General features: G+C 47.4%; 1 protein-coding gene across 25 annotated transcripts in view; it reads right to left on the bottom strand.

Moving 5' to 3' along the window:
- The window catches only part of LOC123598569 (phosphodiesterase 4D interacting protein), a 223,381-nt gene that overhangs the window by 19,659 nt on the left and 182,142 nt on the right, over positions 1-21,580 (bottom strand). For 14 of the 25 annotated variants that reach the window (XM_045478847.1, XM_045478851.1, XM_045478850.1 and 11 more), the window contains 10 exons: positions 16,350-16,582; positions 12,704-13,139; positions 11,685-11,877; positions 10,233-10,349; positions 9,160-9,634; positions 7,050-7,285; positions 6,011-6,062; positions 4,753-4,976; positions 3,955-4,107; positions 1,875-2,060 (listed from right to left, as the gene is read on the bottom strand). In XM_045478847.1, the coding sequence (XP_045334803.1) occupies positions 1,875-2,060; positions 3,955-4,107; positions 4,753-4,976; positions 6,011-6,062; positions 7,050-7,285; positions 9,160-9,634; positions 10,233-10,349; positions 11,685-11,877; positions 12,704-13,139; positions 16,350-16,582 (2,305 nt within the window). Of the gene's footprint in view, positions 1-1,874; positions 2,061-3,954; positions 4,108-4,752; positions 4,977-6,010; positions 6,063-7,049; positions 7,286-9,159; positions 9,635-10,232; positions 10,350-11,684; positions 11,878-12,703; positions 13,140-16,349; positions 16,583-19,716; positions 21,366-21,580 lie in introns of those variants that run through there. The other 11 variants (XM_045478855.1, XM_045478862.1, XM_045478866.1 and 8 more) reach the window with 4 other exon arrangements.

Raw genomic sequence — 21,580 nt, 5'->3', positions numbered from 1 at the left:
AAGAGAAAAAGAAAAGATGGCCACAAGGGGCTTCGAGAATTTAAGTTTAGCTCAGCCACATGCTCTGAGTGGGACGGTAACAAAACCATCCTATGGGGCGCCTGGGTGGCTCAGTTGGTTAAGCTTCTGACTCTTGACTTCAGCTCAGGTCGTGATCTCACGGTTTGTGGGTTCGAGCTCTGTGTCGGGCTCTGCGTTGACAGTGCGGAGCCTGCTTGGGATTCTCTCTCTCCTCTCTCTGCCCCACCCTGTCTCTATCAGAACAAATAAATAAGCTTTAAAACCATCATAGGCAGAGAAGTTATACTGGAAATATGGGACTAGGAGCAGAAGACAAGGACTCAAGTCCATCTCAACCACTTATGAGTAACCTTAAATAAGCACCTTGACTTCCCCGAGCTTCACCTAGTTCCCTGCTCTGGTTCTTCCTATCGCACAAGTCATGTGGGGCTCAGGTAAGCTCAAGAAAGCCCAGGCGCATGTTGCTGGGTAAGCCTAGAGTGCTACACCTGTGCAAAGCTGTAATAAGCAGGGGGCAATCTTTGAGACTTCACTGGCTGTATAAAGGGAGATGTACGAACCCTCCTAAAAATGATCTTATCTAGTTGGTTCTGGGAATCAAACACAGTAGACAGTGAATTCATTTTCAGGGTTGACAAAAGAAATAAGCAAGTGTAAACGACATTTGGGGGTTCAGATATATGTATTCTTGGCTGTGGTCTTAGGTCACTGGACGCTGTGCGTGGTGACCCTTACCATCAATGTCTGGCTCACCTGAGATGTTTTGTTTGTTTGTTTTTTTACAGGCACATAATGTGGTTTTAAGGAAACTTCAGTGTGATTTCTAGTTTTTTTATTTTTATTTATTAATTTTTTTTCAACGTTTATTTATTTTTGGGACAGAGAGAGACAGAGCATGAACGGGGGAGGGGCAGAGAGAGAGGGAGACACAGAATTGGAAACAGGCTCCAGGCTCCGAGCCATCAGCCCAGAGCCTGACGCGGGGCTCGAACTCACGGACCGCGAGATCGTGACCTGGCTGAAGTCGGACGCTTAACCGACTGCGCCACCCAGGCGCCCCATTTCTAGTTTTTTTTTAAAAGCATTACTAGAAGGCAAATTCCTCACATGAAGGTTTTTCTTATTTTTTTAAGCTATAAGTGATCGCACACAAAATTTTTTGTGATGCGGCATCCAGCCCATACATGTATCAAAGTCTTTCCAAAAAGATACTATACACAGTCTCTAACTGATAAGATCAATTTATCTCTGGGAGTCAGAGAGCAGAATTCACAATCAGATGTCACAGCCTGTGCTTCGGGTTCTGGCCGCCCACCTGTCACCTGTCCAGGGGAAGAAATGAACCTTGTGCAATAGGAAGATGGGCTTTGTCACCTCTTCTGAATCCCTCCATTACTACCTTTTTTGCCCTCAACCTGATGGTGTCAGGATCTGAACTTGATTAAAAGCATTTCACAGCAGGAGAATATAATAGGCATGGAAAGGGTCCCCCTTAAAGTGGCCATCTTCTTCATGGCTGCTGTGTCTTGTGTAGGCACGGCACACAAGCTGTCTCTCGTGCCCCGACAATAAACACATCACCAGGCTCCAGCATACTTGGTGGGGCCCCACACTGTCAGCAGGGGGACAGGACCAGGTCTAGGGCCTGAGGAACCAATGAGACACACGCACCAGAAAGATAACAGTAAACACATCTCCAAAACAAGCAGGCAGAGCCGTCCCTCAGCCATCCGCTGGTGAAGCCCATCCCTATGCTGTTTTCTAAGACTCCACTCTCGAAGCCAAAGCCATGCAGAGCCACACAGGGCGAGGCTGCAGTTGCCAAGCACACAAATGCAGCAGGAAGTGCTCACTTTCTCCCAACTGTTTCTGCAGCATCTGCAGTTCCTGCTGAGCCTGTGCCAAGGAGACCACGGGTGTCTCACAGCAGCCAAGGAGGGGAGGGCCAGTGGAGCTGAAGGGCAGGAAGCTGGGTGGAGCTGAGGGCAGTGGTGCCTGGGGAAGGCTAGCCAGCGAGGGTATGGAGGGAAAATGAAGGCCTAGAAAGTTGGGGAGAAAGGAGACACGTCATTAGAAAGAAAGAGAAAGGAATGGGTGAAAGATTGAGAAGATGAGACTGTGCCCTGACCAGATGTCTCCTTGGGGGACGGCTATCATTCAACGTGGTGCGGGCTGGTGAAGGGCGAGCATTGCTACCCAAGAGGCAGGCCTGGCTGACCCCTCTGCCTTCTCCCCTGCCAGCGGTATCCTGCATACATATCCTATGCCCTCTTAGAAACTACTGGCTACAGAAGGCAAGGTGGTGCCACTGTAGCCCCGGCAGCTACGAGAGCCCATCCCAGCCATCCGAGGCATGGACAGGTCAGCATAGCCAGGCCTCCATGCTCTCAAGCGTCCCTGCCGGCCCTTGCCCCTGTGACAAGACTCTCCCTATACCTCAAACTCTTCTGAAAGCATGAGGGCTCACCCCAAGGAGGGCAGGAGTGTGCCCGCACTGTGGGGAATGTGCCTTCCTAATGCATGTAATTCAAGACTCTAGCAGAAACAAACCTCAGAATCTCAAATCAACGTGTTCATTCACCAAATGAAAAATAAAGGTCCTGCTGAAGTGACTTAGGCACAATAGCTTGCATGTCTGTCTGCGTGTTCATACCACTTAAGTTCTTAATGCATGCAGATTCTTCAGGCCCTGATCTACTAAGTCATAAACTTTGGGAGTCTGGCTTAGAAATTTGCATTTAAAAACATCTTCACAGATGACCATTATACAGCCCAGCTACAGACAGGTCTTTAGGAACCCTGGGATGTTCTGCTGTTTGACTCTGTCTCCTCTTTCCTAAAAACAGTTATATGGCAGGTAGCCCACGGAGGGAGTAGAAACCAACCAAGACTGACCTGTGGAGAATGTCTCCCGTGGAAGATGATTATATTCTAAATCACATCCCTTGCCCGAGGGTGCTGACATACTATCAGGGTGACACTGCAAAGACAACCCCGTTGCCAAGTGACAGAGGCCAGGCATCCTTCAGGGAGGCATTCTGATTTTGAAACCCCTGGCCTTCTGTTCTGCTTGACCCCAAAGCATTTACACAGATGTCCATGGTGCTAGGCAGACAGCTTTTCTCCATTGATTTCCTGGGCCAGCTGCTGCCTATTCTGCCTGAGAAACTTGGGAGCCCAGGCTCAGAGTCAGACACATCCTTTTCTTAAGCTTTTGGCTGACTTGTTCTCGGGAGAGATGGGGCAGTAGAAGGAAGCACTGTGCTCTCTGGGGGCACCTTACACAAACCAGCCAGTCGTGGCAGGAGGGAGGAGGCGAGGACAAGCTTTGCCCTTCCCGGCCATCACTGGTGTGAAGCTGTAAATGAACAGCACACCCCTGGCAAGTAGGCTGGGGCAGGTAAATGAAATGTACCCCTCGAACTGGTTCCAGGATATGCATCATGTACACAGCAAGGGCTAAATCCACAGATGGTCACGTGACGTGAAAAGACTCTTGGCTGAGGACGCTGAAGCATCCTAAGCAGCTGTTGAGGCCCACAGTGCAGATAAAATGGGTATTGCTTATAGGCAAGCAATAGCTGTGAATTTCTTTCTGTGCTCTGGCTACTGTAATCCTGGGAGAAACACTTGGCCTCTTTGCTCCCCAGGGCGAAGTGAAGGAAAGAAATGAAAATGCTTAGCTTTAAAGTGATTGGCCAACTGCTGGTCAAAATGGGTACACAGGTCAAAGTCTGTTGTAGATCTCTGATTTTTCTAAAATATTTAAGACAAAACTCAGACACAATTAGCGAACTAGGATGGTCCCTTGGTTTCGTCTAGGATTTGATGCATACCAGCCCCTTACAGTGGACACACTGGTCCCTGACAAAGAGTCAAAGAGGCAGCTGAGGGAGAGGAGACAAAGCTCCTGCCATGTTGGCTGTCGCATACCTGGATGGGCCTGGCTGGCCTCCTGGGGGGGGTTCTGGGGAGCTGGCAAGCTGATGGGGTTGCTGCTGGGTTCGGCCTTAACCCCCTGAGGTGCACTGGTTGCTGATGGTTTAGAAGACAGTACAGCAGAATGACTTGAATGGTGGATGGAATCTACAAAACCCATGAATGAAAGAAAATGTTTGGTGGTCCACAAAGAACGGGAATCTGGCCTTATATTTAACCAGGGGTACCAGGGCAGAGCCTTGCTTTCTGGGAAAGCACCAAGCACAAGCCCTGTGTGCAGCGTTCATTTTCTTGCTTGCAGACAGCTGCCTTAGTGAGGCAGGCTGCCTTAGAGGTGAAAGTGGGGCCCAGACCATGAAAGTGGCGCCTCCCAAAATACCAGGCAGGCCCGACAGCATCTGTGAACACTGACAGATACTCAGGGGGTACCGTTCAGGAAATGCAGCTAGCAAGATCACTGCAGGAGGGATGAGATATCCCACTTTAAGAGGGAGGTCAGTCAGACAGCCCATGCTCAGGAGACAGTGGGGAAGAAAAGTCTGCCAGGATCCTCTCCCTCTTCCCACTGTGGTTCACCTTGGGTCCACCAGCATGCACATCCAGTGGAGACCCAGTGACAACTCCAGAGTCATGAGCAGAGCAAAGATCCTGAGCCACTGGGGCCTATGCTTGGCGCTTGGTCCCACAGCCATGTTCAGCCCGATACACACCAAGGTGGATTTATAAGGCCTGGTTATGGACGTCTCCTCTCAGACTAGGTAAAAGCGGTACCACTCAGAAAGTGGAGGCTACCTGAGTGACTGGGCGGAGCCTTCTTCTCTTCGTAATGTGTGTACTCGCTGGCTATGTCCATGTCAGAGCAGGCCTCCAGCTCATCAGACAGGAAGGAGGAGCTGCTGGGAGAGCGCTGGGGGTCTGACAAGGCATGGCTGCTGCAGGGCGTGAGGGACCGGGCATCCAACTTGGCCTGCAGGACTTCAATCACCTTCTCCTTCTCCTGCAGCTCCCTGCTGAGCCTGTGGGGTGAAGCAACAAGAGGTGAAGCCCAGGTCACCGGACCAGCTAGTCCTGATGAAGGCACATGGGAAAGCCACAGAAGTCAAGGGAACCATTCCTGCAAAGAACCATTGAAACAACCCATCTCTGATTAGGAGCAGAGAATAGGTGGGGTGAGGAGGTGGAGGAATAACAGCCACCCACTGCACTGGCCGCGTGATACTCTGGGGACTGGCAGACACTCGGCCACCCCTCTAAGGCACTGCTGCTCCAAATGTGGCCCCAGCAGAGCTGTGGGCTGACACCTGTTGGTTACCAGTCTCCAAGAAGAGAAACACAGAAATTGGAGGTAAGCATTGCCATTGGCAACCAAGAGCAGTATAAGTGGAATCATCTCGTTGGTTGAGGGTACAGCGCATGTGTGTGAAAACAAAAATAAAACACTTTGTTCTTCACCACACATACCTTGAAAAGCACTATGTGGTCTCCAAGCACACTTCTGACACAAAGGGGACTGAACTAGTGGCTACAATGGATTTTGAGTCCATATTTTACCATACATTTTAAGACTATATGCAGTGACTTGTTGAAAACTGGTTCCTAAGGCACTGTAGCCTCGCAGGGATCTGCAACATCTAGGCCTTTCCCCTATGAATGGATTCTTTGATTCTTTTTTTTTTCCCCCTGAAGAGATTGGGCGGTTATTAAGCTAGCTGTCAACTCAACTGGGGGTAAGCCAACTCAGCACTGCACATCTCGTCTTTAAACACACAGGAGGAGAGCCAGGGAGGGGCTTCGGAGTGCTAAGGGCCCCTGAAACCTGGTTAGTTTACTTTTGGGTCAGACCGACTCTGGGTCTGGAGAATAAAGATGCAAATGGAAATCAACAGAATTATATCAAAAGAGAGTAAAGACTTAGGCTAAGCACAACAGTAAGATGTTTCATGAATGAATGAAGTCATTACAATCAGCATTTCCCACCCCCTGATTTGTGAAGCTGCACTCACCCTGGACCTTGTTCCTGATTCCTTCACCAGATCCTATTTCAAATTACCTGAGAGCCAGCGGTTCGAGTCCAGCTTGATCTTTCTCACTTTTATGATCTTCTGCAAGCCAAATTCAGAAAGAAATGGTAAGAAATTAAACAGGCCCCACTTCCCCCATTACAGGAGGAGCCTCTGTGGGTACAGAATGGTGACTCCTCTGTGCATGTCCAGGATGCTTAGGAGGATTGCTCGGAGAGGCTTCAGATTGTGCCCTCAGAGGGGAGACCTGTAGGCTCTCCTGAGCTCACCAGGCAGACCTCCCCGACCTGGTATCAGCATCGTGACTTCCTCTGCCCTAAATCAATGCAGAGAAGTTTAAAAGGCACTTGCCCAGCTTCTCTCTGGAACATTCTAACTTCCAAGCCTGCCATAGATGGATTCCCAGATGTATGCTCTGTGTCCCATCATAGCATTCATGTAGAACCCACTCTTGCTCTGAGGAGATGACAGACATCCCTGTCCCACCTCTGTACCTGCCACCAGCATGTGGATGATTGGCCCCCAAGACTGATCCTGCTATATTCCCTTGGGTGCTCTCAGGAAATTTTTTTGAAGTAAAGGGCTCCAATAATAACCAATATCCCCAGCCTTTGCACTATGACATTTGGTGCCTAGACCATGTCCAAAGGGCAAGGTGCTTTATCTATATTTGAATTATACTCATGTATGATACCATGCAATAAACAAAGAAACAGAGACACTGAAAGGCTAAGCCATTGCCCAAAGCAAGTTAATGGCAGCATCTGGGCCACAGCGTGGGTCTTGCAATTCTCAGGTCAGGCTCTTTTCAGTATGATGAGGTCCTCTGATCTCTTAACACTGGGTGGACACAGCCTACTTCCCTAAAGGTCACTTGCCACCAGTGCTCAAGTTTCTGCAGTTGCAATCATGGCCTCTCCAACCCATTGAGTTGTGTTCCACCTCAATGCCCCCCCACCAACGAGTTCTGATCCTGTAATGGCCCCAGGAAAGGAAGTGGAAGCAGGACGTGGGTTAAAAGGCTGTGGGAGTGACTGAGAATGTGCCAAAGCCCTGTGGCCAACTTACTGGTGCTGAGTTTGCTGGTAAGCCTCTCTGTCAGCTGGCTTCCTTGGGCAAGTTGCTCCCTGAAGCTCTGCCCCAGGTAGTAGTCAATGTCATTGCTCCTAAGAAGGTCCTCAAAAGATTTTACCGTATCTTTTGCATGCTGGGTGAGAAGATAACAGATACCTCTCCCTTCTCTTATCTTCTGGCGTAGGTAGGATAGTTCTCGGGCCTGATCCTGAATCAGGGAATCATATTTCCTAATGCAGGAGAGAAGAGGAAAAAGAATGAAAAAGAGTGAATATTAAATCCTGGGGCCTCTGTAGAGATTTCTGTGAGAATATCTCTAAGGAGCTCCCACAAGCTGAATTCTGGCACATAAACCAAAGATGGTATTTAAGAGTATATCCTGCTCTGACAAATGACTACAACAACTTAGTATGCCATTGTTCTGACACTGTTTTATACATATTAGTCATATGTCCAAACAGATCCTAAGTTCTAAGGTCAATACAGTGCCAAAGTTTATACTCCTTCCAGGACTAGTAGAGTGTAGACTCACAGTTGATACTCAATAAACACTAAGTAGATACCCAATAAATACTAAAAAATAAATTCAGTGATTAGAATGACTTAGTCCTAAGTCTTGGTGGAATCTTTCATGCCTTCTGTTGCAAAGACCATCTATAGATGGCCATTACACAAGTTCCGGTTCCACACAGTGTCTGGCAACATGCCTTTGCCTCTTCTTTCATTAGCAGGTAGAGGCTCTTCTCCACCTCCTTAAATGTGGGCAAGCTGTGTGACCACTATGACCAAGATACTATAGTGGAAGTGATATGGTGCCAAGTCTAGCTCTTAACTGTCCTGGCAACGACCACTTCTGGTCTGTTGGAAGCCAGCTGCCATGCAGAAGGGCAACTACCCTGAGACCACCATACTATGAGAGGCCACCACCAGGAAGAAAGACCCCAGAAGACAAGAAGCCACATGGAGAAAGAGAGAAGCCAAGGAGCACCGCATCACTAGATGTGTGATTGAAGAAGCCACGCCCAGCCCACTCAGGACTTTCAGATGACTCCAGCCCCAGCCGCCATCTGATGGCAACTGCATGAGAGACGCCCCCAGTGAAAACCACCCTGCTGAGCCCAATCCACATAAACTATTGTTTGAGGCCACCAAGCTTTTTAAGTGGTTTGATACTCAGTGCAGATAACAAGGACAGATACCGAGATGGAAGTCTACCCAGTGTTTTCAACACAAAGTACCAATACCAATAATAGTTCTGGTAAATAGTATTGAGGACTTAGTATGTGTTATGTAATTATAAGTGCTTCTACTAATTCTTTTCGTTTTACAAATGTTTACTCACTTATTTTTGAGAGAGTGTGTGTGTGTATGTTTGTGTACAAGTGGGGAAGGGGCAGACAGAGGGAGAGACAGAATCTCTCTCAAGCAGGCTCTGAGCCGCCAGTGCAGAGCTCAACATGGAGCTTGAACTCACGAACTGTGAAATCATGCCCTGAGCCGAAACCAAGAGTCGGAGGCCCAACTGACTGAGCCACCCAGGCACCCCTGCACTAATTCTTTTAAACCTAACAACCAGGCTTTGAGATAGGTTCTCTTACTATCCTCATTTAATAGGTAAAGAAGTAAGCCCAGACTGTGTGCTGACAGCTCAGAGCCTGGAGCCTGCTTCAGATTCTGTGTCTCCCTGTTTCTCAGCCCCTCCCATGCTTGTGCTCTGTCTCTCTGTCTCTCAATAATAAATAACCACTAAAAAAAAATTTTTTTTTAAGAAAAGAAAAAGAAGTAGGCCCAGAAAGTCCAAGTAAGTGGTATGGCTAGAAAGTGCCAGAGCTAGGATTCGAACCCAGGCAGTCTGATGCCGGTCTTACTACTACACCACATATCCTGTCACCTTACTAACAGGTTCCTGAGATGAAATGCCGGAGAGCTGCTGTCTCCCAGCAGGGCCCACCTGTCCTTTCTTCAGATCTAGGCCTAGCCTGTTAACAGGTGCTCTGCTGATTGCCCCGACTGGTTCTCTCTTCCACCCGCCCGGGCTACCCAGCCTCAAACACAAACTTAGCCAGCATCAGTTAAACAAGGGTCCAAAGAGTGCCCTCCTTACCCAGGCCACGAGGCTGACCTCAGCTCCTCGGCCAGCTTCCCTTCTGCTCCAGTTTTCGGGAGCTGGGCCTCTAGCTGGGACACTCTCTGGATCAGACTCTCCAGATCCTTTTTAGCCTGAAGCCCTGGGGGGTAGAAAGCCCCAGTGCCATCGGACAGCCACCCCTCATCCTCGTCAGTGACACTATGAGGGGAGGATCCCTCGAGGGCGCCAACAGCCTTCAGCTTTCGAGGTCTCTCCAGACTAGATGAATAATCGCTTGTCACTGAGAGGGACCGCACCCGGCTCTTGAGGTTCTGAATGATCTTGTTGGCGTTCTGCAGCTGGGTCTTCAGGTCTCTGATGTCCTTATGGAGGACAGAGATGTCTTCTGACTTTCCACACGCCTGGAACTCCTGCTTCCCTCGATGGCTCTCCAAGGGCTTTTTCCCAGGGGGGCTGGCCAGCGGTGAGCCCATCAGGTGCTCCTCGCACTCTGAGAAAAGACAAAGATATCTTCCTGAGAAGAGCTGCACATCCTGCAGTAGCTGAAAACTGTTCTGTGGCTGGGCTAATCATTACTAGAGCAAAAGTTGAAGCAGAACTTTATTCGGCCCTGCACTCTCCTAGCATTCAAACATCGTATTTCTTACCCACCCAACGGCCCTGCAGGTCAGGTCTGGTCACCTTCTGTTGTACTGAGCATTTTTCTTCTCTTCGTGATTTCTGTTTGGTGGGTGTCCCTACAGTCAAAGCCCTTTTATTGTGGACAATTTTTTAAACTTAGGGTTAGCACGTCCCCAACAGCTCATCTTGTCTTTTCATTAAAAAGTAAGCTTTTTCTAATAATCTGTTGGATGGAACTTTTTTTTTCCTTTTAATTAATGGCAGTATGTTGAAAACTAATTATAGAAATTCAAACTCATGCTCAGCCTCATTTGGGGCAAGAGTTCTCTGCCACTCTCCTGTCCCTCTCTGGTCCTGTGTCCCCTTCAGTCCTCAATACCACCCCCAACCCCAGCCCATCAGGGGCGGGACAAGCCAACATCTCCCAGATGTGGGGGGACAGGTAAGCCCCGCCCTCATGCTCCTACCAGGACTGGTGCTCTCCTCCCGCTCGGCCTCATTCTCACTTCGGCCACATGTCTCATAGCCCAGATCCTGGAGGTCCACCTGCACCTGCTTGCTGTCCTGCTTCACCAGGGATTCACCTGCTCGGGAAGAGACAGAAGGTGTTACAGAGGATCTGAATTTCCCACATATACCCTCAACCTCAGTGGCACACGCCCTAGCCCTCGGGGGGTAGGAGGTCAGGGCCAGAGTGGGATGGGTGCTTCTTTGGACTCAAGTGGGAGAAGAGACCACCCACTCCAGGCAGGACTTCCTTCCACGGGGTTGAGCCTATGTCTGCTGCCGATGATCTCACCTACAACAACTGAGGCTTTGTAGGGACCAGACATCTCTAAGTTGGGCATTGTATATTATCATCCTTAGAAGCCCCAGTGAAACTAGCAAGTGCTTTATCCACAGAGGTTCAGTAAATACATGAATGGAGCTGAACTAATATACAGTCCTAAAGCATCCAAATCCTCACTGTTCAGTAAGATTGCTACTAGCCACATGGGACTACTTCATATTAGATTAATTAACATTAAATAAAATTTCCCAAGTTGAATGAGCATGACTCCTAAGCAGATGTGATGTAGATACAGAACATTTGTATCACTGCAGGAAGTTCTATCAGAAAGATTCTAATTTTTTTTAATGTTTATTCATTTTTGAGAGAGAGACAGAGAGTGGATGGGGGAGGGGCAGAGGGAGGGAGACACAGAATCTGAAGCAGGCTCCAGACTCTGAGCTGTCACCACAGAGCCCGATGCAGGGCTTGGACCCATGAATCATGAGGTCCTGACTTGAGCCAAAGCTGGATGTCCAACTGGCTGAGCCACCCAGGCACCCCTGGAAAGCATGGATTCTAGACCAAAGATGATGATGTATTTTTGAAGAATATGATTTGGTGCCAAAAGAAGGAGAGGAGCTATCAGTTTATGTTGAGAGAGGTAAGACATTTTGCTGACTATACCAAAAATCAGCAAATCTAGGGGCACCTGGGTGGCTCAGTCAGCTGAGTGTCCCAACTTCAGCTCAGGTCGTGATCTCACAGCTCGTGACTTCGAGCCCTACATCGGACTCTCTGCTGTCAGCACAGAGCCCGCTTCAGATTCTCTGTCCCCCTCTCTCAGCTCCTCCCCCGCTCATGCACACACACACTCTCTCTCACTCTCTCTCTCAAAAATAAACATAAAAAAATCAGCAAACCTAGATGTTAGCCCATTTCCTCCCTAAATGCTCACTGCAAACTTGCTTTGTTCTTTATTCTTCTCTGCCACGTGCAGACTGAAGTTACATATCCACCTTCCACAGTTCTAGGGCCGGGGTCAGGATGACACTGGTTTCGAGTCTGGGGAAGAAAAGTGAAGTCTGCAGAGCACACAGCTCCTCAGGGAGAAGACAGACGCCTTGGTGACGATGGGCCTAAGACTTACTAAGCATGACTCGGTATTTCTCCAGCTGATTGGCCTGGGCAAAGACCGTGGCTTCGGAGATCAGCAGCTTCTCCTGGAGATCCTGATAGCGCTGTCTGCATTGTGCCAGCTGGGAGCGCAGGTGCTTGGTGGATCCAGGAAGGCCACATTCTGACTGAGGCCCGGGGTCTCTGGCCTGGGGCTGGTTATCCAGCTGTGAAAAGAGCCAGCACAGGGACCAGGGTGGTCTGAGGTCACGCACTGTGCAGCAACTGCCGCTGCCCCTTCTGAGCCTTGTGGACTCTCTCCATGGGTCTGTCACAGCGTGCCTCATGCCACTGGCAGTTGCTTGCTTTCCTGACTGAGCTCCCGCAGACCTGGGATAATGTTTCATTCATCTCTGTGTCTACAGCGCATAGCACGTCGCCAGTAGAGTCTACTGGGAGCTCTGCGCGAATGTTCGTGCAATGGTTAGAAGGAGAAGGGGTAGAAACCTCTGCTCGTCTCTCCCTGCTCTCAGAATCCTCTACATTCTCCATTTACTGAACCCTCAGCAAAGCCCCTCCCCTTAAGAGGACCCCACTAGCCCCTCCTGAGCCTCAGGAGCAGACACCTGTGATGAGCTGTGAAGAAACTGGCAGTGATAAGGGAGAGATGTCATTACACACCACTTGTCTGGGCTGCCTTAACTCCAGGCATCCCTAGACCGCATCCTATGAAATAATCTGTTCCGCACCTTCCCTCCCCACTGTTCTGAGTACTAAAAGGGCAGAGACCAGCTCCTACTGCCTGCTGCCAATGCCTACTGTGTTATCTGGAAAAGTAAGCACTCCAGAAATACGTATGAGAAATTAATTACTCAAGCAATGTTTATGAGATGATGTTGTAAAAGCCTTTCTAAAGGCTGAATGCGTGAGGTACATTGCTGCTGCTCATGGTGCAAAGGTGCCCTTCCCTCAGTCCCTCCAGACCCACAGGACGGAAGTGCTGCCTCCAGCCCTTCTCCAAGGGTCTTTCATTCCATCTAATTCCACACTTACTTGATCAGCAGCCCCTGCGAGGGCAGCCCCAAGGTTGAGGCTCTGGGGCCTGGGGCAGGGCTTCGTGGTCACGTGCTCCTCTTCTTGGCATCGGGACTTCTCAGGAAAACAGCCCGGCTCTGCATTCATCCTGTCGATCTCCTGGGCCAGGCGCACGAGGAGCTCTGGACTAAGTGGACTATGCCTGTCCCTGCTGCTCAGTACCAGCTGCTCTTTGAGGAGGCTGATGATGCTGTGGGCATTCTTCAGTTTTCCCTGGAGCTTTCTGAACTCGGCCTGAAGGCTACTCTCATTCAGACCCCCCTTGGTTGCCACAGTTCCCAGCGTCGCCTCGCCCTTCTCCTTGTCTTCCTCTATCTCCCATCCGTCAGACATTGCTTCTCCTATCTGCTCTTTCAGCTCTGCATTCTCAAGGCAAAGGCTCAGCATGGCATTCCTGCAGAAAGCACACACAGTCAGGGGCTGCTTCTGGTCTCTGCCTCAGGTCCCGACAGCACCCCCCGTCTCAGTCCAGCAGAGACTCAGAGACATTCCAAAGCATGAAGCCACCTCAGAGGCCTACAGCTGCTCCCTTATACCGTAGACAAGGGAACCAAGGCTCAGGAAGAGAGTGAGCCTTGCCCACACTACCACTGCTCCTTGGTGGCAACACAATTACTAAAAGCCTTGGGCTTAACACACTCCGTCTTTACCCATGTCGTGGAGCCCTCCTATTCTAATTTTAAGTGGCTTCTGGAATAAACAAGGTTAAGAAAAAAAAGAAAGAAAGAAAGACCTTGCCGAGGGCAAATTTATTATTAATTATCTATTAATTATCATCAGTTTCCAACCACTGGATGAGAGATGGGGACCTAGGAAAACACGAAATAAATAATACTAGTCAGAACTGCAACCAAATGTACTTCTTTAAAAAAAAATTTTTTTTTAATGTTTATTTATTTTTGAGGGAGAGAAACAGGCAGAGTGTGAGCAGGGGAGAGGCAGAGAGAGAGGGAGACACAGAAACTGAAGCAGGCTTCAGGCTCTGAGCTGTTAGCACAGAGCCCAACGGGGGGCTCGAACCCACGGACCGTGAGATCATGACCTGAGCCAAAGTCGGACACTTTACCGACTGAACCACCCAGGTGCCCCTCAAATGTACTTCTGTAATTATTTGCTTTATGCCTGGCTCTTGTGATAGATCATCTTTAGGAGGGTGGGGACTCTTTCTGTCCTGTTCACTCTGTATCCCCAGAGCCTCTACAGTGCCTGCCACAGACAACATTCATATTTATGGAAGAAATAAAACAGATAAACAACTAATTTTCACTAAGACATTCTAGGCCCCATCCTTTCTTCACACTAAACCCTTCAGCAGGGTTGGATGGAAGCAATAAAAAACATGGCTTTAGCAAGGCAATGCATTTAAATAGGCATTTTGCTTAACCTCTTTGAGCCTCAGTTTCCTTTTGCATAAAATAAGGATCACTCATACCTACTGAAGTAATTGGATGCTGAAATGAAATTGCATATATGGTATGGTTAACTCAGGGTCTGAAACAGAGAAGTCATTTAATCCTGCTGTACTAGCTGCAAACCTGAAAAACACTAACATAGAATCCTATGAGGTGCTTGTTAAAAAAAAAAAAAAACAACACCCAAAACTTTAGAGCTAAGGCCTATCAATCTACTTTTTACTTAAGTTCTGCAGGTGATTCTTAAGCACATTAAATTGAGAACCACTGACTAGAAGGGGCAAAGGAAACAAGTAATTCACACCCAGAAGGATTAGCAGTTGGATAACCCCCCTCAACTGGGTTTCTTAGAATCCTGAAGTCTTGGAATCAAGAGCAGGGCTTGTCTAGTGAGAATCAAGGAAGAGAATTCTTTAGGACATAGGAATCGGACAGGCTCTCCATGAGACAGTTTCCTCAATGGAGAAGAAGGGGGATAGGGCTTTTGCCAAAACAGAGGTGTAAGAGGGAGAGAAGGGAATGCATGTATAGTATGGAAAACAGTGCTTGATATTATGTTATAGCTTCATGTTTTGGGGGAAAATTCCTTTGTTTTCATGATAGTAACTGATGAAGTCTCAAAAGATGGATAGATCCTAGCTTCTACAGTATCTGTGATTCTTAAGGTTGGGTGGAGAACTAAACCAGAGTTTCAGGTTAGTAACTCCAGGGAAATAAAGAAAATAGTCCATGAAGGTATTGACATGTGGTTTGAGTGTATATTCAGCTGTAGTATCAAAAGAGATGTACTGTTCTTACCCATGAGCTTAACCAAGTTTATACATAAAAAAGGCTAGGGAAAAGTTATGTTTGGGGCAGCTGGCTGGCTCAGTCGGTAGAGGGTGCGTCTCTTGATCTCAAGGTTGTGAGTTCAAGCCCCACATTGGGCAGAGAGCTTACTTTAAAAAAATAAACAGGGGCGCCTGGGTGGCTCAGTCAGTTAAGCGTCCGACTTCGGCTCAGGTCATGATCTCACAGTCCATGAGCTGGAGCCCCGCATCGGGCTCTGTGCTGACAGCTCAGAGCCTGGAGCCTGCTTCGGATTCTGTGTCTCCCTCTCTCTCTGCCCCTCCCCTGCTCATGTTCTGTCTCTCTCTGTCTCAAAAATAAATAAAAACATTAAATAAATTAAAAAATAAAAAAAACCAAAAACTGAAGAAAAGTATGCTTTCACTTAAGTAGAAATAAATATCATAATAATTCAGAGTAAAAGAACCAGCATGAAGGATGCTCACAAGAATATTTCCAAAATTGTTTGGCAAAGTATACAACATAGAAGAAAAGGCTCAGATATTAAAAATTGGAAGGCAGGGGTCTAGCCATGGACTATTATGCAACTTTGAGCAAGTTACTAGAACTTTTTAGACTGGAGTTTCCTTGGCTATGAAATAAGGATTAATCTAGATGCCAAGGTCCTCTTCAACACTAATATCATTTGAGGACTCAGGGACATTTAAGTGGCACATAATAGGGAAACAGTAGGGCATGAATTAGATTTGCACCGCTGTGTTCTAAAGAACAGGACACGAGGATTATGACCCTCAGGGGTGAATGAATGAAAGGATTAGCCGTACATCATTGGCACGATCCTGGAGCATCTTTTGAAAAAACACCATTAAAAACAGAGTGGCCCATCTAGCCAGTGAATCAGCTATCTGCCACTTTTGTAAAGCTAACAAAACAGCAGAGATGATTAAAATTGCTATTCCGTGATTTAAGGATTTACACTGCTGAGGGAGAGCTGCGTGGGGATGAAGGGGCCCCCTGTATAAACTCTCCTCCACAGACCATTCTGCCCTGCATGTAATAGTGAAGCATCGTGGGTAGCAGGAGAGTCCTCATATGATCCAGTCAGTTCCAAAGAGCAATGCCTGTCATACAACTGGGAGGTTTTCACTTGTGACTGTATGGCTAATAATGGGCATTATTATATTGAATTAAGACCACATTTAAATAATTTGAATGGTAATTATTGATAATCACTATTATCCAATATTATTAACTTTTCCATAAAGAATTTGAGCCATTCGTGCATGGAGCTTGGGCTGTGGGCCCAAAATCCCTAAGCACAAATGCTTGGCTGCAGCAAGGTGAGCTCCTTGGCTCTGGTGGCCTCTCCACCGCAGGCTCTCCTTCTCTGGGAGGTGTCCTACCTGATGTGGGCCACAGAGGAGAATCCTGCTTCCTCAATTTGAGCCTTTAGCTCTTTCAGTTCCCCCTCAGCTCTTCTTTTCTCCTCTAAGTGCTGGTGGATCTCAGCCCTCAGGTGGAGCATTTCCTCCTGAAGACCCCTGTTACCATCCCCTCCTGTCGAGGAAGGAGGGGGAAGACATATGTTCTGGGTCTCTGCAGCTGCCAGGCTTTTCTCCAAAGCCACCTTGATGAGCTGAAAGGAAAGCATAATTTAAAGAAGTTAGGTCATGAAGGGGGATCCCAAAGGAACATCAGATTGCAAAGGCAGCCTTTGGTGGGAACAAAAAAGACGGCCCTAAAACAAGCTCCCCCTAAGGACTTCCTCAGCCATAAGGGTCCTGGGCACTGGTTTGGGTAGGGAAGACACCAGGAGAGTGGGGAGAATTACTGCCATGGGCAGAAAGAGCAGCATCCAGAGGTAGGTGAGGAAAAGACACAAACACTTCATACGTAAAAGCAAATGCCAACACATGAGGTGTAAACAGGACTGGAGAGCGTGGATGCTGTGATTGTTCCCTCCCCGTGGGACAGAGCGAGGAGAGTCTTCTCACAAGTCAGGAAGCTTCCCTGACTTCCCAACATTGGAGTCCTCAACTGCAAAGAGCACAGCTTGAGACACCAGCACTCAAAGCCGAAGGCCATGTCTGTACCTAAGACTCTAAAAAGGATGACTAAGACGGAAAGCACTCAGCTACAGGTAAAACAGAAGCTTAATTTCACGAGCAGCAGGAGAACCACGCCCTCCAACGACGGAGAAGTTAGTGAGGCCACCTGCCCAGCAGCCAATGTCATGTGCTATTATCCTGGTGCTGATGTTGCCAGCCAAACTCTCTACAAATCTAAGCTTGTGAGAAGAAAACAAGGTGGAAATAATTTCAGCACACCTATTTAAAAAAAATTTTTTTTTTAATGTTTATTTACTTTTGAGAGGCAGAAAGAGCATGAGCAGGGGAAGGACAGAGAGAGAGAGAGGGAGACACAGAATCCAAAGTAGGCTCCAGGCTCTGAGCTGTCAGCACAGAGCCCAACGCGGGGCTTGAACCCACAAACCGCGAGATCATGCCCTGAGCCAAAGTCGGACGCTCCATTGATTGAGTCACCCAGGCACCCCAACACCTTTCTGTTTTTTGAGGATCTTTTTGAAGTTACTCTTCAGTGTGTCAACTCAAGCAGGTTATATAGTTTTTCCTCAAAGGAGAATTGTTTTAACTTGAAGGCTTTCTTATTGTTCCTCTCCAGTTTTCCCTAGGCTTTTAAAAGTGTAGAAACCAAAACCCGAGCATGACAACCTACTCAGTGTATGACTATTTTAGTGCAAGGATTTCTTGTACATTTGTCCAATATTAATACATCCCAATGTCATGCTGCTTCATTTTCCTCTCTGTGACTGCACTCTGGGATTCTACTCAGCTTCAGGTCTATTGTTATCTTCCCGTTTCCCACCTCTCTCCCACAGCTGTTTCTGGGTCATGTTGTTTCCTCTATGTGTGTCAATAGTGTGACTTACACTTGTCACTTGTAAATTCATTCTGGCTATACAGAATCATTTCTCAAGGGTCAAAGTCCTCAAAATATTTGATGTGCATCTCCAGAGATCAAGGAGTAGCCACTCGACCGGGGATGATTTGTGGAGTTAATCATATGCTTTATACCTTCATTCAGGTCACAAATATATTGAACAGAACAGAGCCCAGAGCAGCTTAAGTGGACCAATGATTGAGCTGCTTGGCTTGGCACAGAGCCATTGACTTTGGCTGTAACCGAGCATGGTGAAATCTAGGCTGTGAGTGTGGGGTGGGGCTGATTCACAGCGTGCATTTGCAATGGCGGTGAGCAGCACCGCGGTTGAGGTTGCAAAGGAAAAGAAAGAAGAAACATGCATGGACACAGTTGCTCATTTCCTAGGCATTTCTAGGGTTCTGAGCCTGGCATTTGTCTCTACGGTCTGCTGCTGGGCTTAGTTAGACTGGCCTATCTCCGCGTGTGCCACCAAGCATTTGGGGCAAAAATCAGGAAAGGGGGACTGGATAAAAACCACTTTTGAAAATTTAGGACCTCAATCCCTCATTTAAACTATGTGATATTACCTTTCTATATAAACCCTTTCCAACTAACTTCAACAAACACTGCCTTCGGCTTTGAATATGGGCACATTTATTCTTTTCTAAAACTTAAGGGTTCCTTCCGCTTGAAAATAACGTCTCCCTGTAATGTCTCACCTATTTTTAAAGTACCTTTCTGGGTGTATGTTATCTTCTACTGACTGAAATATGCCTAGTTTCCTTAAAAAGAAAGTTAAGAACCATGGAACGTCAGTACCAGGAGGGACCTGAAGGCCCACCTGGTCTAATTTCCCCCTTAAAAATGAGAAAATAGAGAGACGATTTGTTCCCAGGCTACTTTGGGTTTTCTTATTTTCACGTTAAAGGGAGCTTACTTTGGCTAACTTATCTGTAAAATTGAAATACAAATGCATGAAAAATGACTCAGAATCTAGCCTTTTCAACAGTTTTTCTTTCCCATCTATGGAAAGTTAATATTTCTACATTTCTCCCAAATAAACCCCCAGGGTTTCCAGTCTGTAGGGTGGTAGTATGGATCCTTTAGGCCTACTGTTAGTTGTATCTAACAGGTTCCTCCTCCACCACCCCGCACCATTTCCTAACTCATTTGCTGTAATGCTTCCATGGTATAAACTTTGTTGTTTGCGGGGTTTCCTTTTACCCCAGAGAAGTCTACATGCATGTCTGATCTCTCGTTTGCAATGAGTTGTTTTTTGCCCAATTACATTATGTCTCACCATGTAAATCAGTTCTCACACAGCATGGAGGGCATTCAAAATAATTGTTCCTCACTTTCTTCACACTAAGTCTACTGACTTTTTCCTCCGTCACATTTGAATCTCGATTCTTGATTAGCTTTTTTCTACTGCAAAAGTTAAAATGAAGGAAGGCACTGCTTGATTCATTTCACAGGTGCTTCCCAGGTATTTACAGACTTACATTTGCTTGAGAATGGGATTTTGTGGGAGATACCTGGGGAAAATTACCAATATAGCTAGACCTGAGACTTCCTGGGGTGAGTGAGCCTAACAATAAGAACAAAGCAACTTGCTGTGGCCAAAAGATAGCTCTTGCCTTGGAAGGAACACCAAGTTGGATGTGCTTGTTAGGGGAAGATGTGTATGCCTGAGGTAGGAAGGTAGCCTGGTGTTGAGTAAAGTCTACCTTCCAAGGACTCAGCAGGGAGGAACTCAGAGACTAATTATAAGGGGCTATTTCCCTGGAAAGCAGCAAACACAGTTTTGAGAATCTTGACACAGAACAGTTATGACAAAAGAAGCTTTATTTGTTTGGTAGCAGGAGAGGCACACCCTCAAAACTCCAGAAAAGTTGAAGTGAATTTACAATGATTTCATACACCAAGGTTCCTCCTACCCCAAACTGGAGACAGATTTTCAAGGACAGATGATGGAAAGAAAATGATGCTTACCCAAGACATTCTTCATCCAGCAGGTATAAAACTTTGTCTATCATGAGTCAAGCCCTAATCTAAATGTCTGTTAACTAATAATTTATTAAGTATTGCTGCCAAGTAATAGGGCAGACGTTGCAAGGGAAATATACATGCTCCAATGTAAAGGTTTATTCCAGGGTTGAACTGACCTCCTCAAAATGTGGTCTGGTCATTTGCTGCGTGCTAGGCTATAGGAAGGAAGGTTCGGGAAGAACAACTCTACAAACCAGTTTGCCCACAGCTGAGAATGAGAGCAAGGGGCTTGTGCTACCACACATAGGTTAGACCGTGATAGTCAGAATCTGGCTTTCTCCACATCTGTGTCTCTTGTTCACTTATTCTGGAATTAATCGGGTCCACAGCAGCAATAACCACCAGTGACCGGCAGACATCCCAATCGAACTGTCTTAGAGTGGACATCTGCTTATCTTGCAGATCCCCCTTTTCTCCCCAAAGCTCCTCAGGGACATCAGGGCATGGGAAGCAGAGGAATCTGTCTGGAGGGGCAGTAGTATACATCATTCAGGTCACAAGCATTGGTTAGGGGGACTCAGAAGAAGCTGTTCAAGCAAAAGGAGAAGAGGAACTCATGCAGGATCTCGAGGGAGACGTGAGGGTCAGGTACAGCTCAAGCAACAAAAAGGGGAGCTTGGTGGAAGGTAAAGAAACTGTGTTGAGGATGTGAGGGATCTCAGACAACTACCTACTTGAGGACTACTCATGTCCTCAAGAACCGAAGACTGTGACAAGTTCCGTGAGATGTGAGGAATGCTCGTGTGGGCTCTTTTTCTCATACAGGAGGTATAGAGGCCAACCCAGAAAGCCTCATTTCCCCTGAAGTTTTCCTAATAGCTCCAAGGAAGCCATCACTGGAAAAGCCCAGCTACTTCTGCAGAAGGACAGATACCAATGTTCCACTTTCTCCTCAACAACTCAGAGGCATGGTCCATCTAGGAGACGTGATTGCTAAATGTCACTGGGCAAGGTGGAGACACAGAGGAGTGCCAGTGAGTGCCATGGGGTCACTGTTGGTGACTTAATCTCTGAGGTCCAGGACATTCAACTCTTGAGCTTGAGAACATGCTGGTTTACACCTTCACTGATGGTTGGTGGGAACAGTGTTTCAGCCTTGGGTACCAAGTTCTGAGGTTTGATGGGGGCTTGCTCTTGAAGTGTCACCTGCTGGTCACTGGCATGTCACAACCTGCATGGTCTGTTGGTCGCCCAACAGACTTCTCTTTTGCACAACAAGATTTCACCAGGACAGATCCCTACTTTGGAAGCATTCTGATCCTCTCGGAGGTTCTCAGAGAGCACTCTCCTGAAGCAGGTCTTAGGCCTGCACCTCCCCGATCAGCCCTCCGATGACTCCCTGTCTTCTGTGGTGTTTCAGATACAAAAACCCAAGAGGGGAACTGTCCAAGGCCTTGTTGCATGTAAAGATTCTTCTGACGCTAAAGCTATAGATGGTACATGGGGGCAAGGGTGGGAAGGAGAGGGCAGGGAGCGGGAGCAAGAGATAGAAGGAGTAAAAAATAAAAAATAAAAAATAAAAGTAGATTGGAGAGAAAAGTGGAGTGAGGACGGGGGTTGGCAAGGTGGCTGGGAAGCTTGGGGGGGCAGAAGTCTGGAAACTGGTTTTTAGTAAAAAATAGCTTCTTACTTTAGGTTCGCA

This window comes from Leopardus geoffroyi, chromosome C1 (assembly GCF_018350155.1).
Source record: "Leopardus geoffroyi isolate Oge1 chromosome C1, O.geoffroyi_Oge1_pat1.0, whole genome shotgun sequence".
Taxonomy (NCBI): Eukaryota; Metazoa; Chordata; class Mammalia; order Carnivora; family Felidae; genus Leopardus; species Leopardus geoffroyi.
This window is presented reverse-complemented; position numbering and strand designations above follow the sequence as displayed.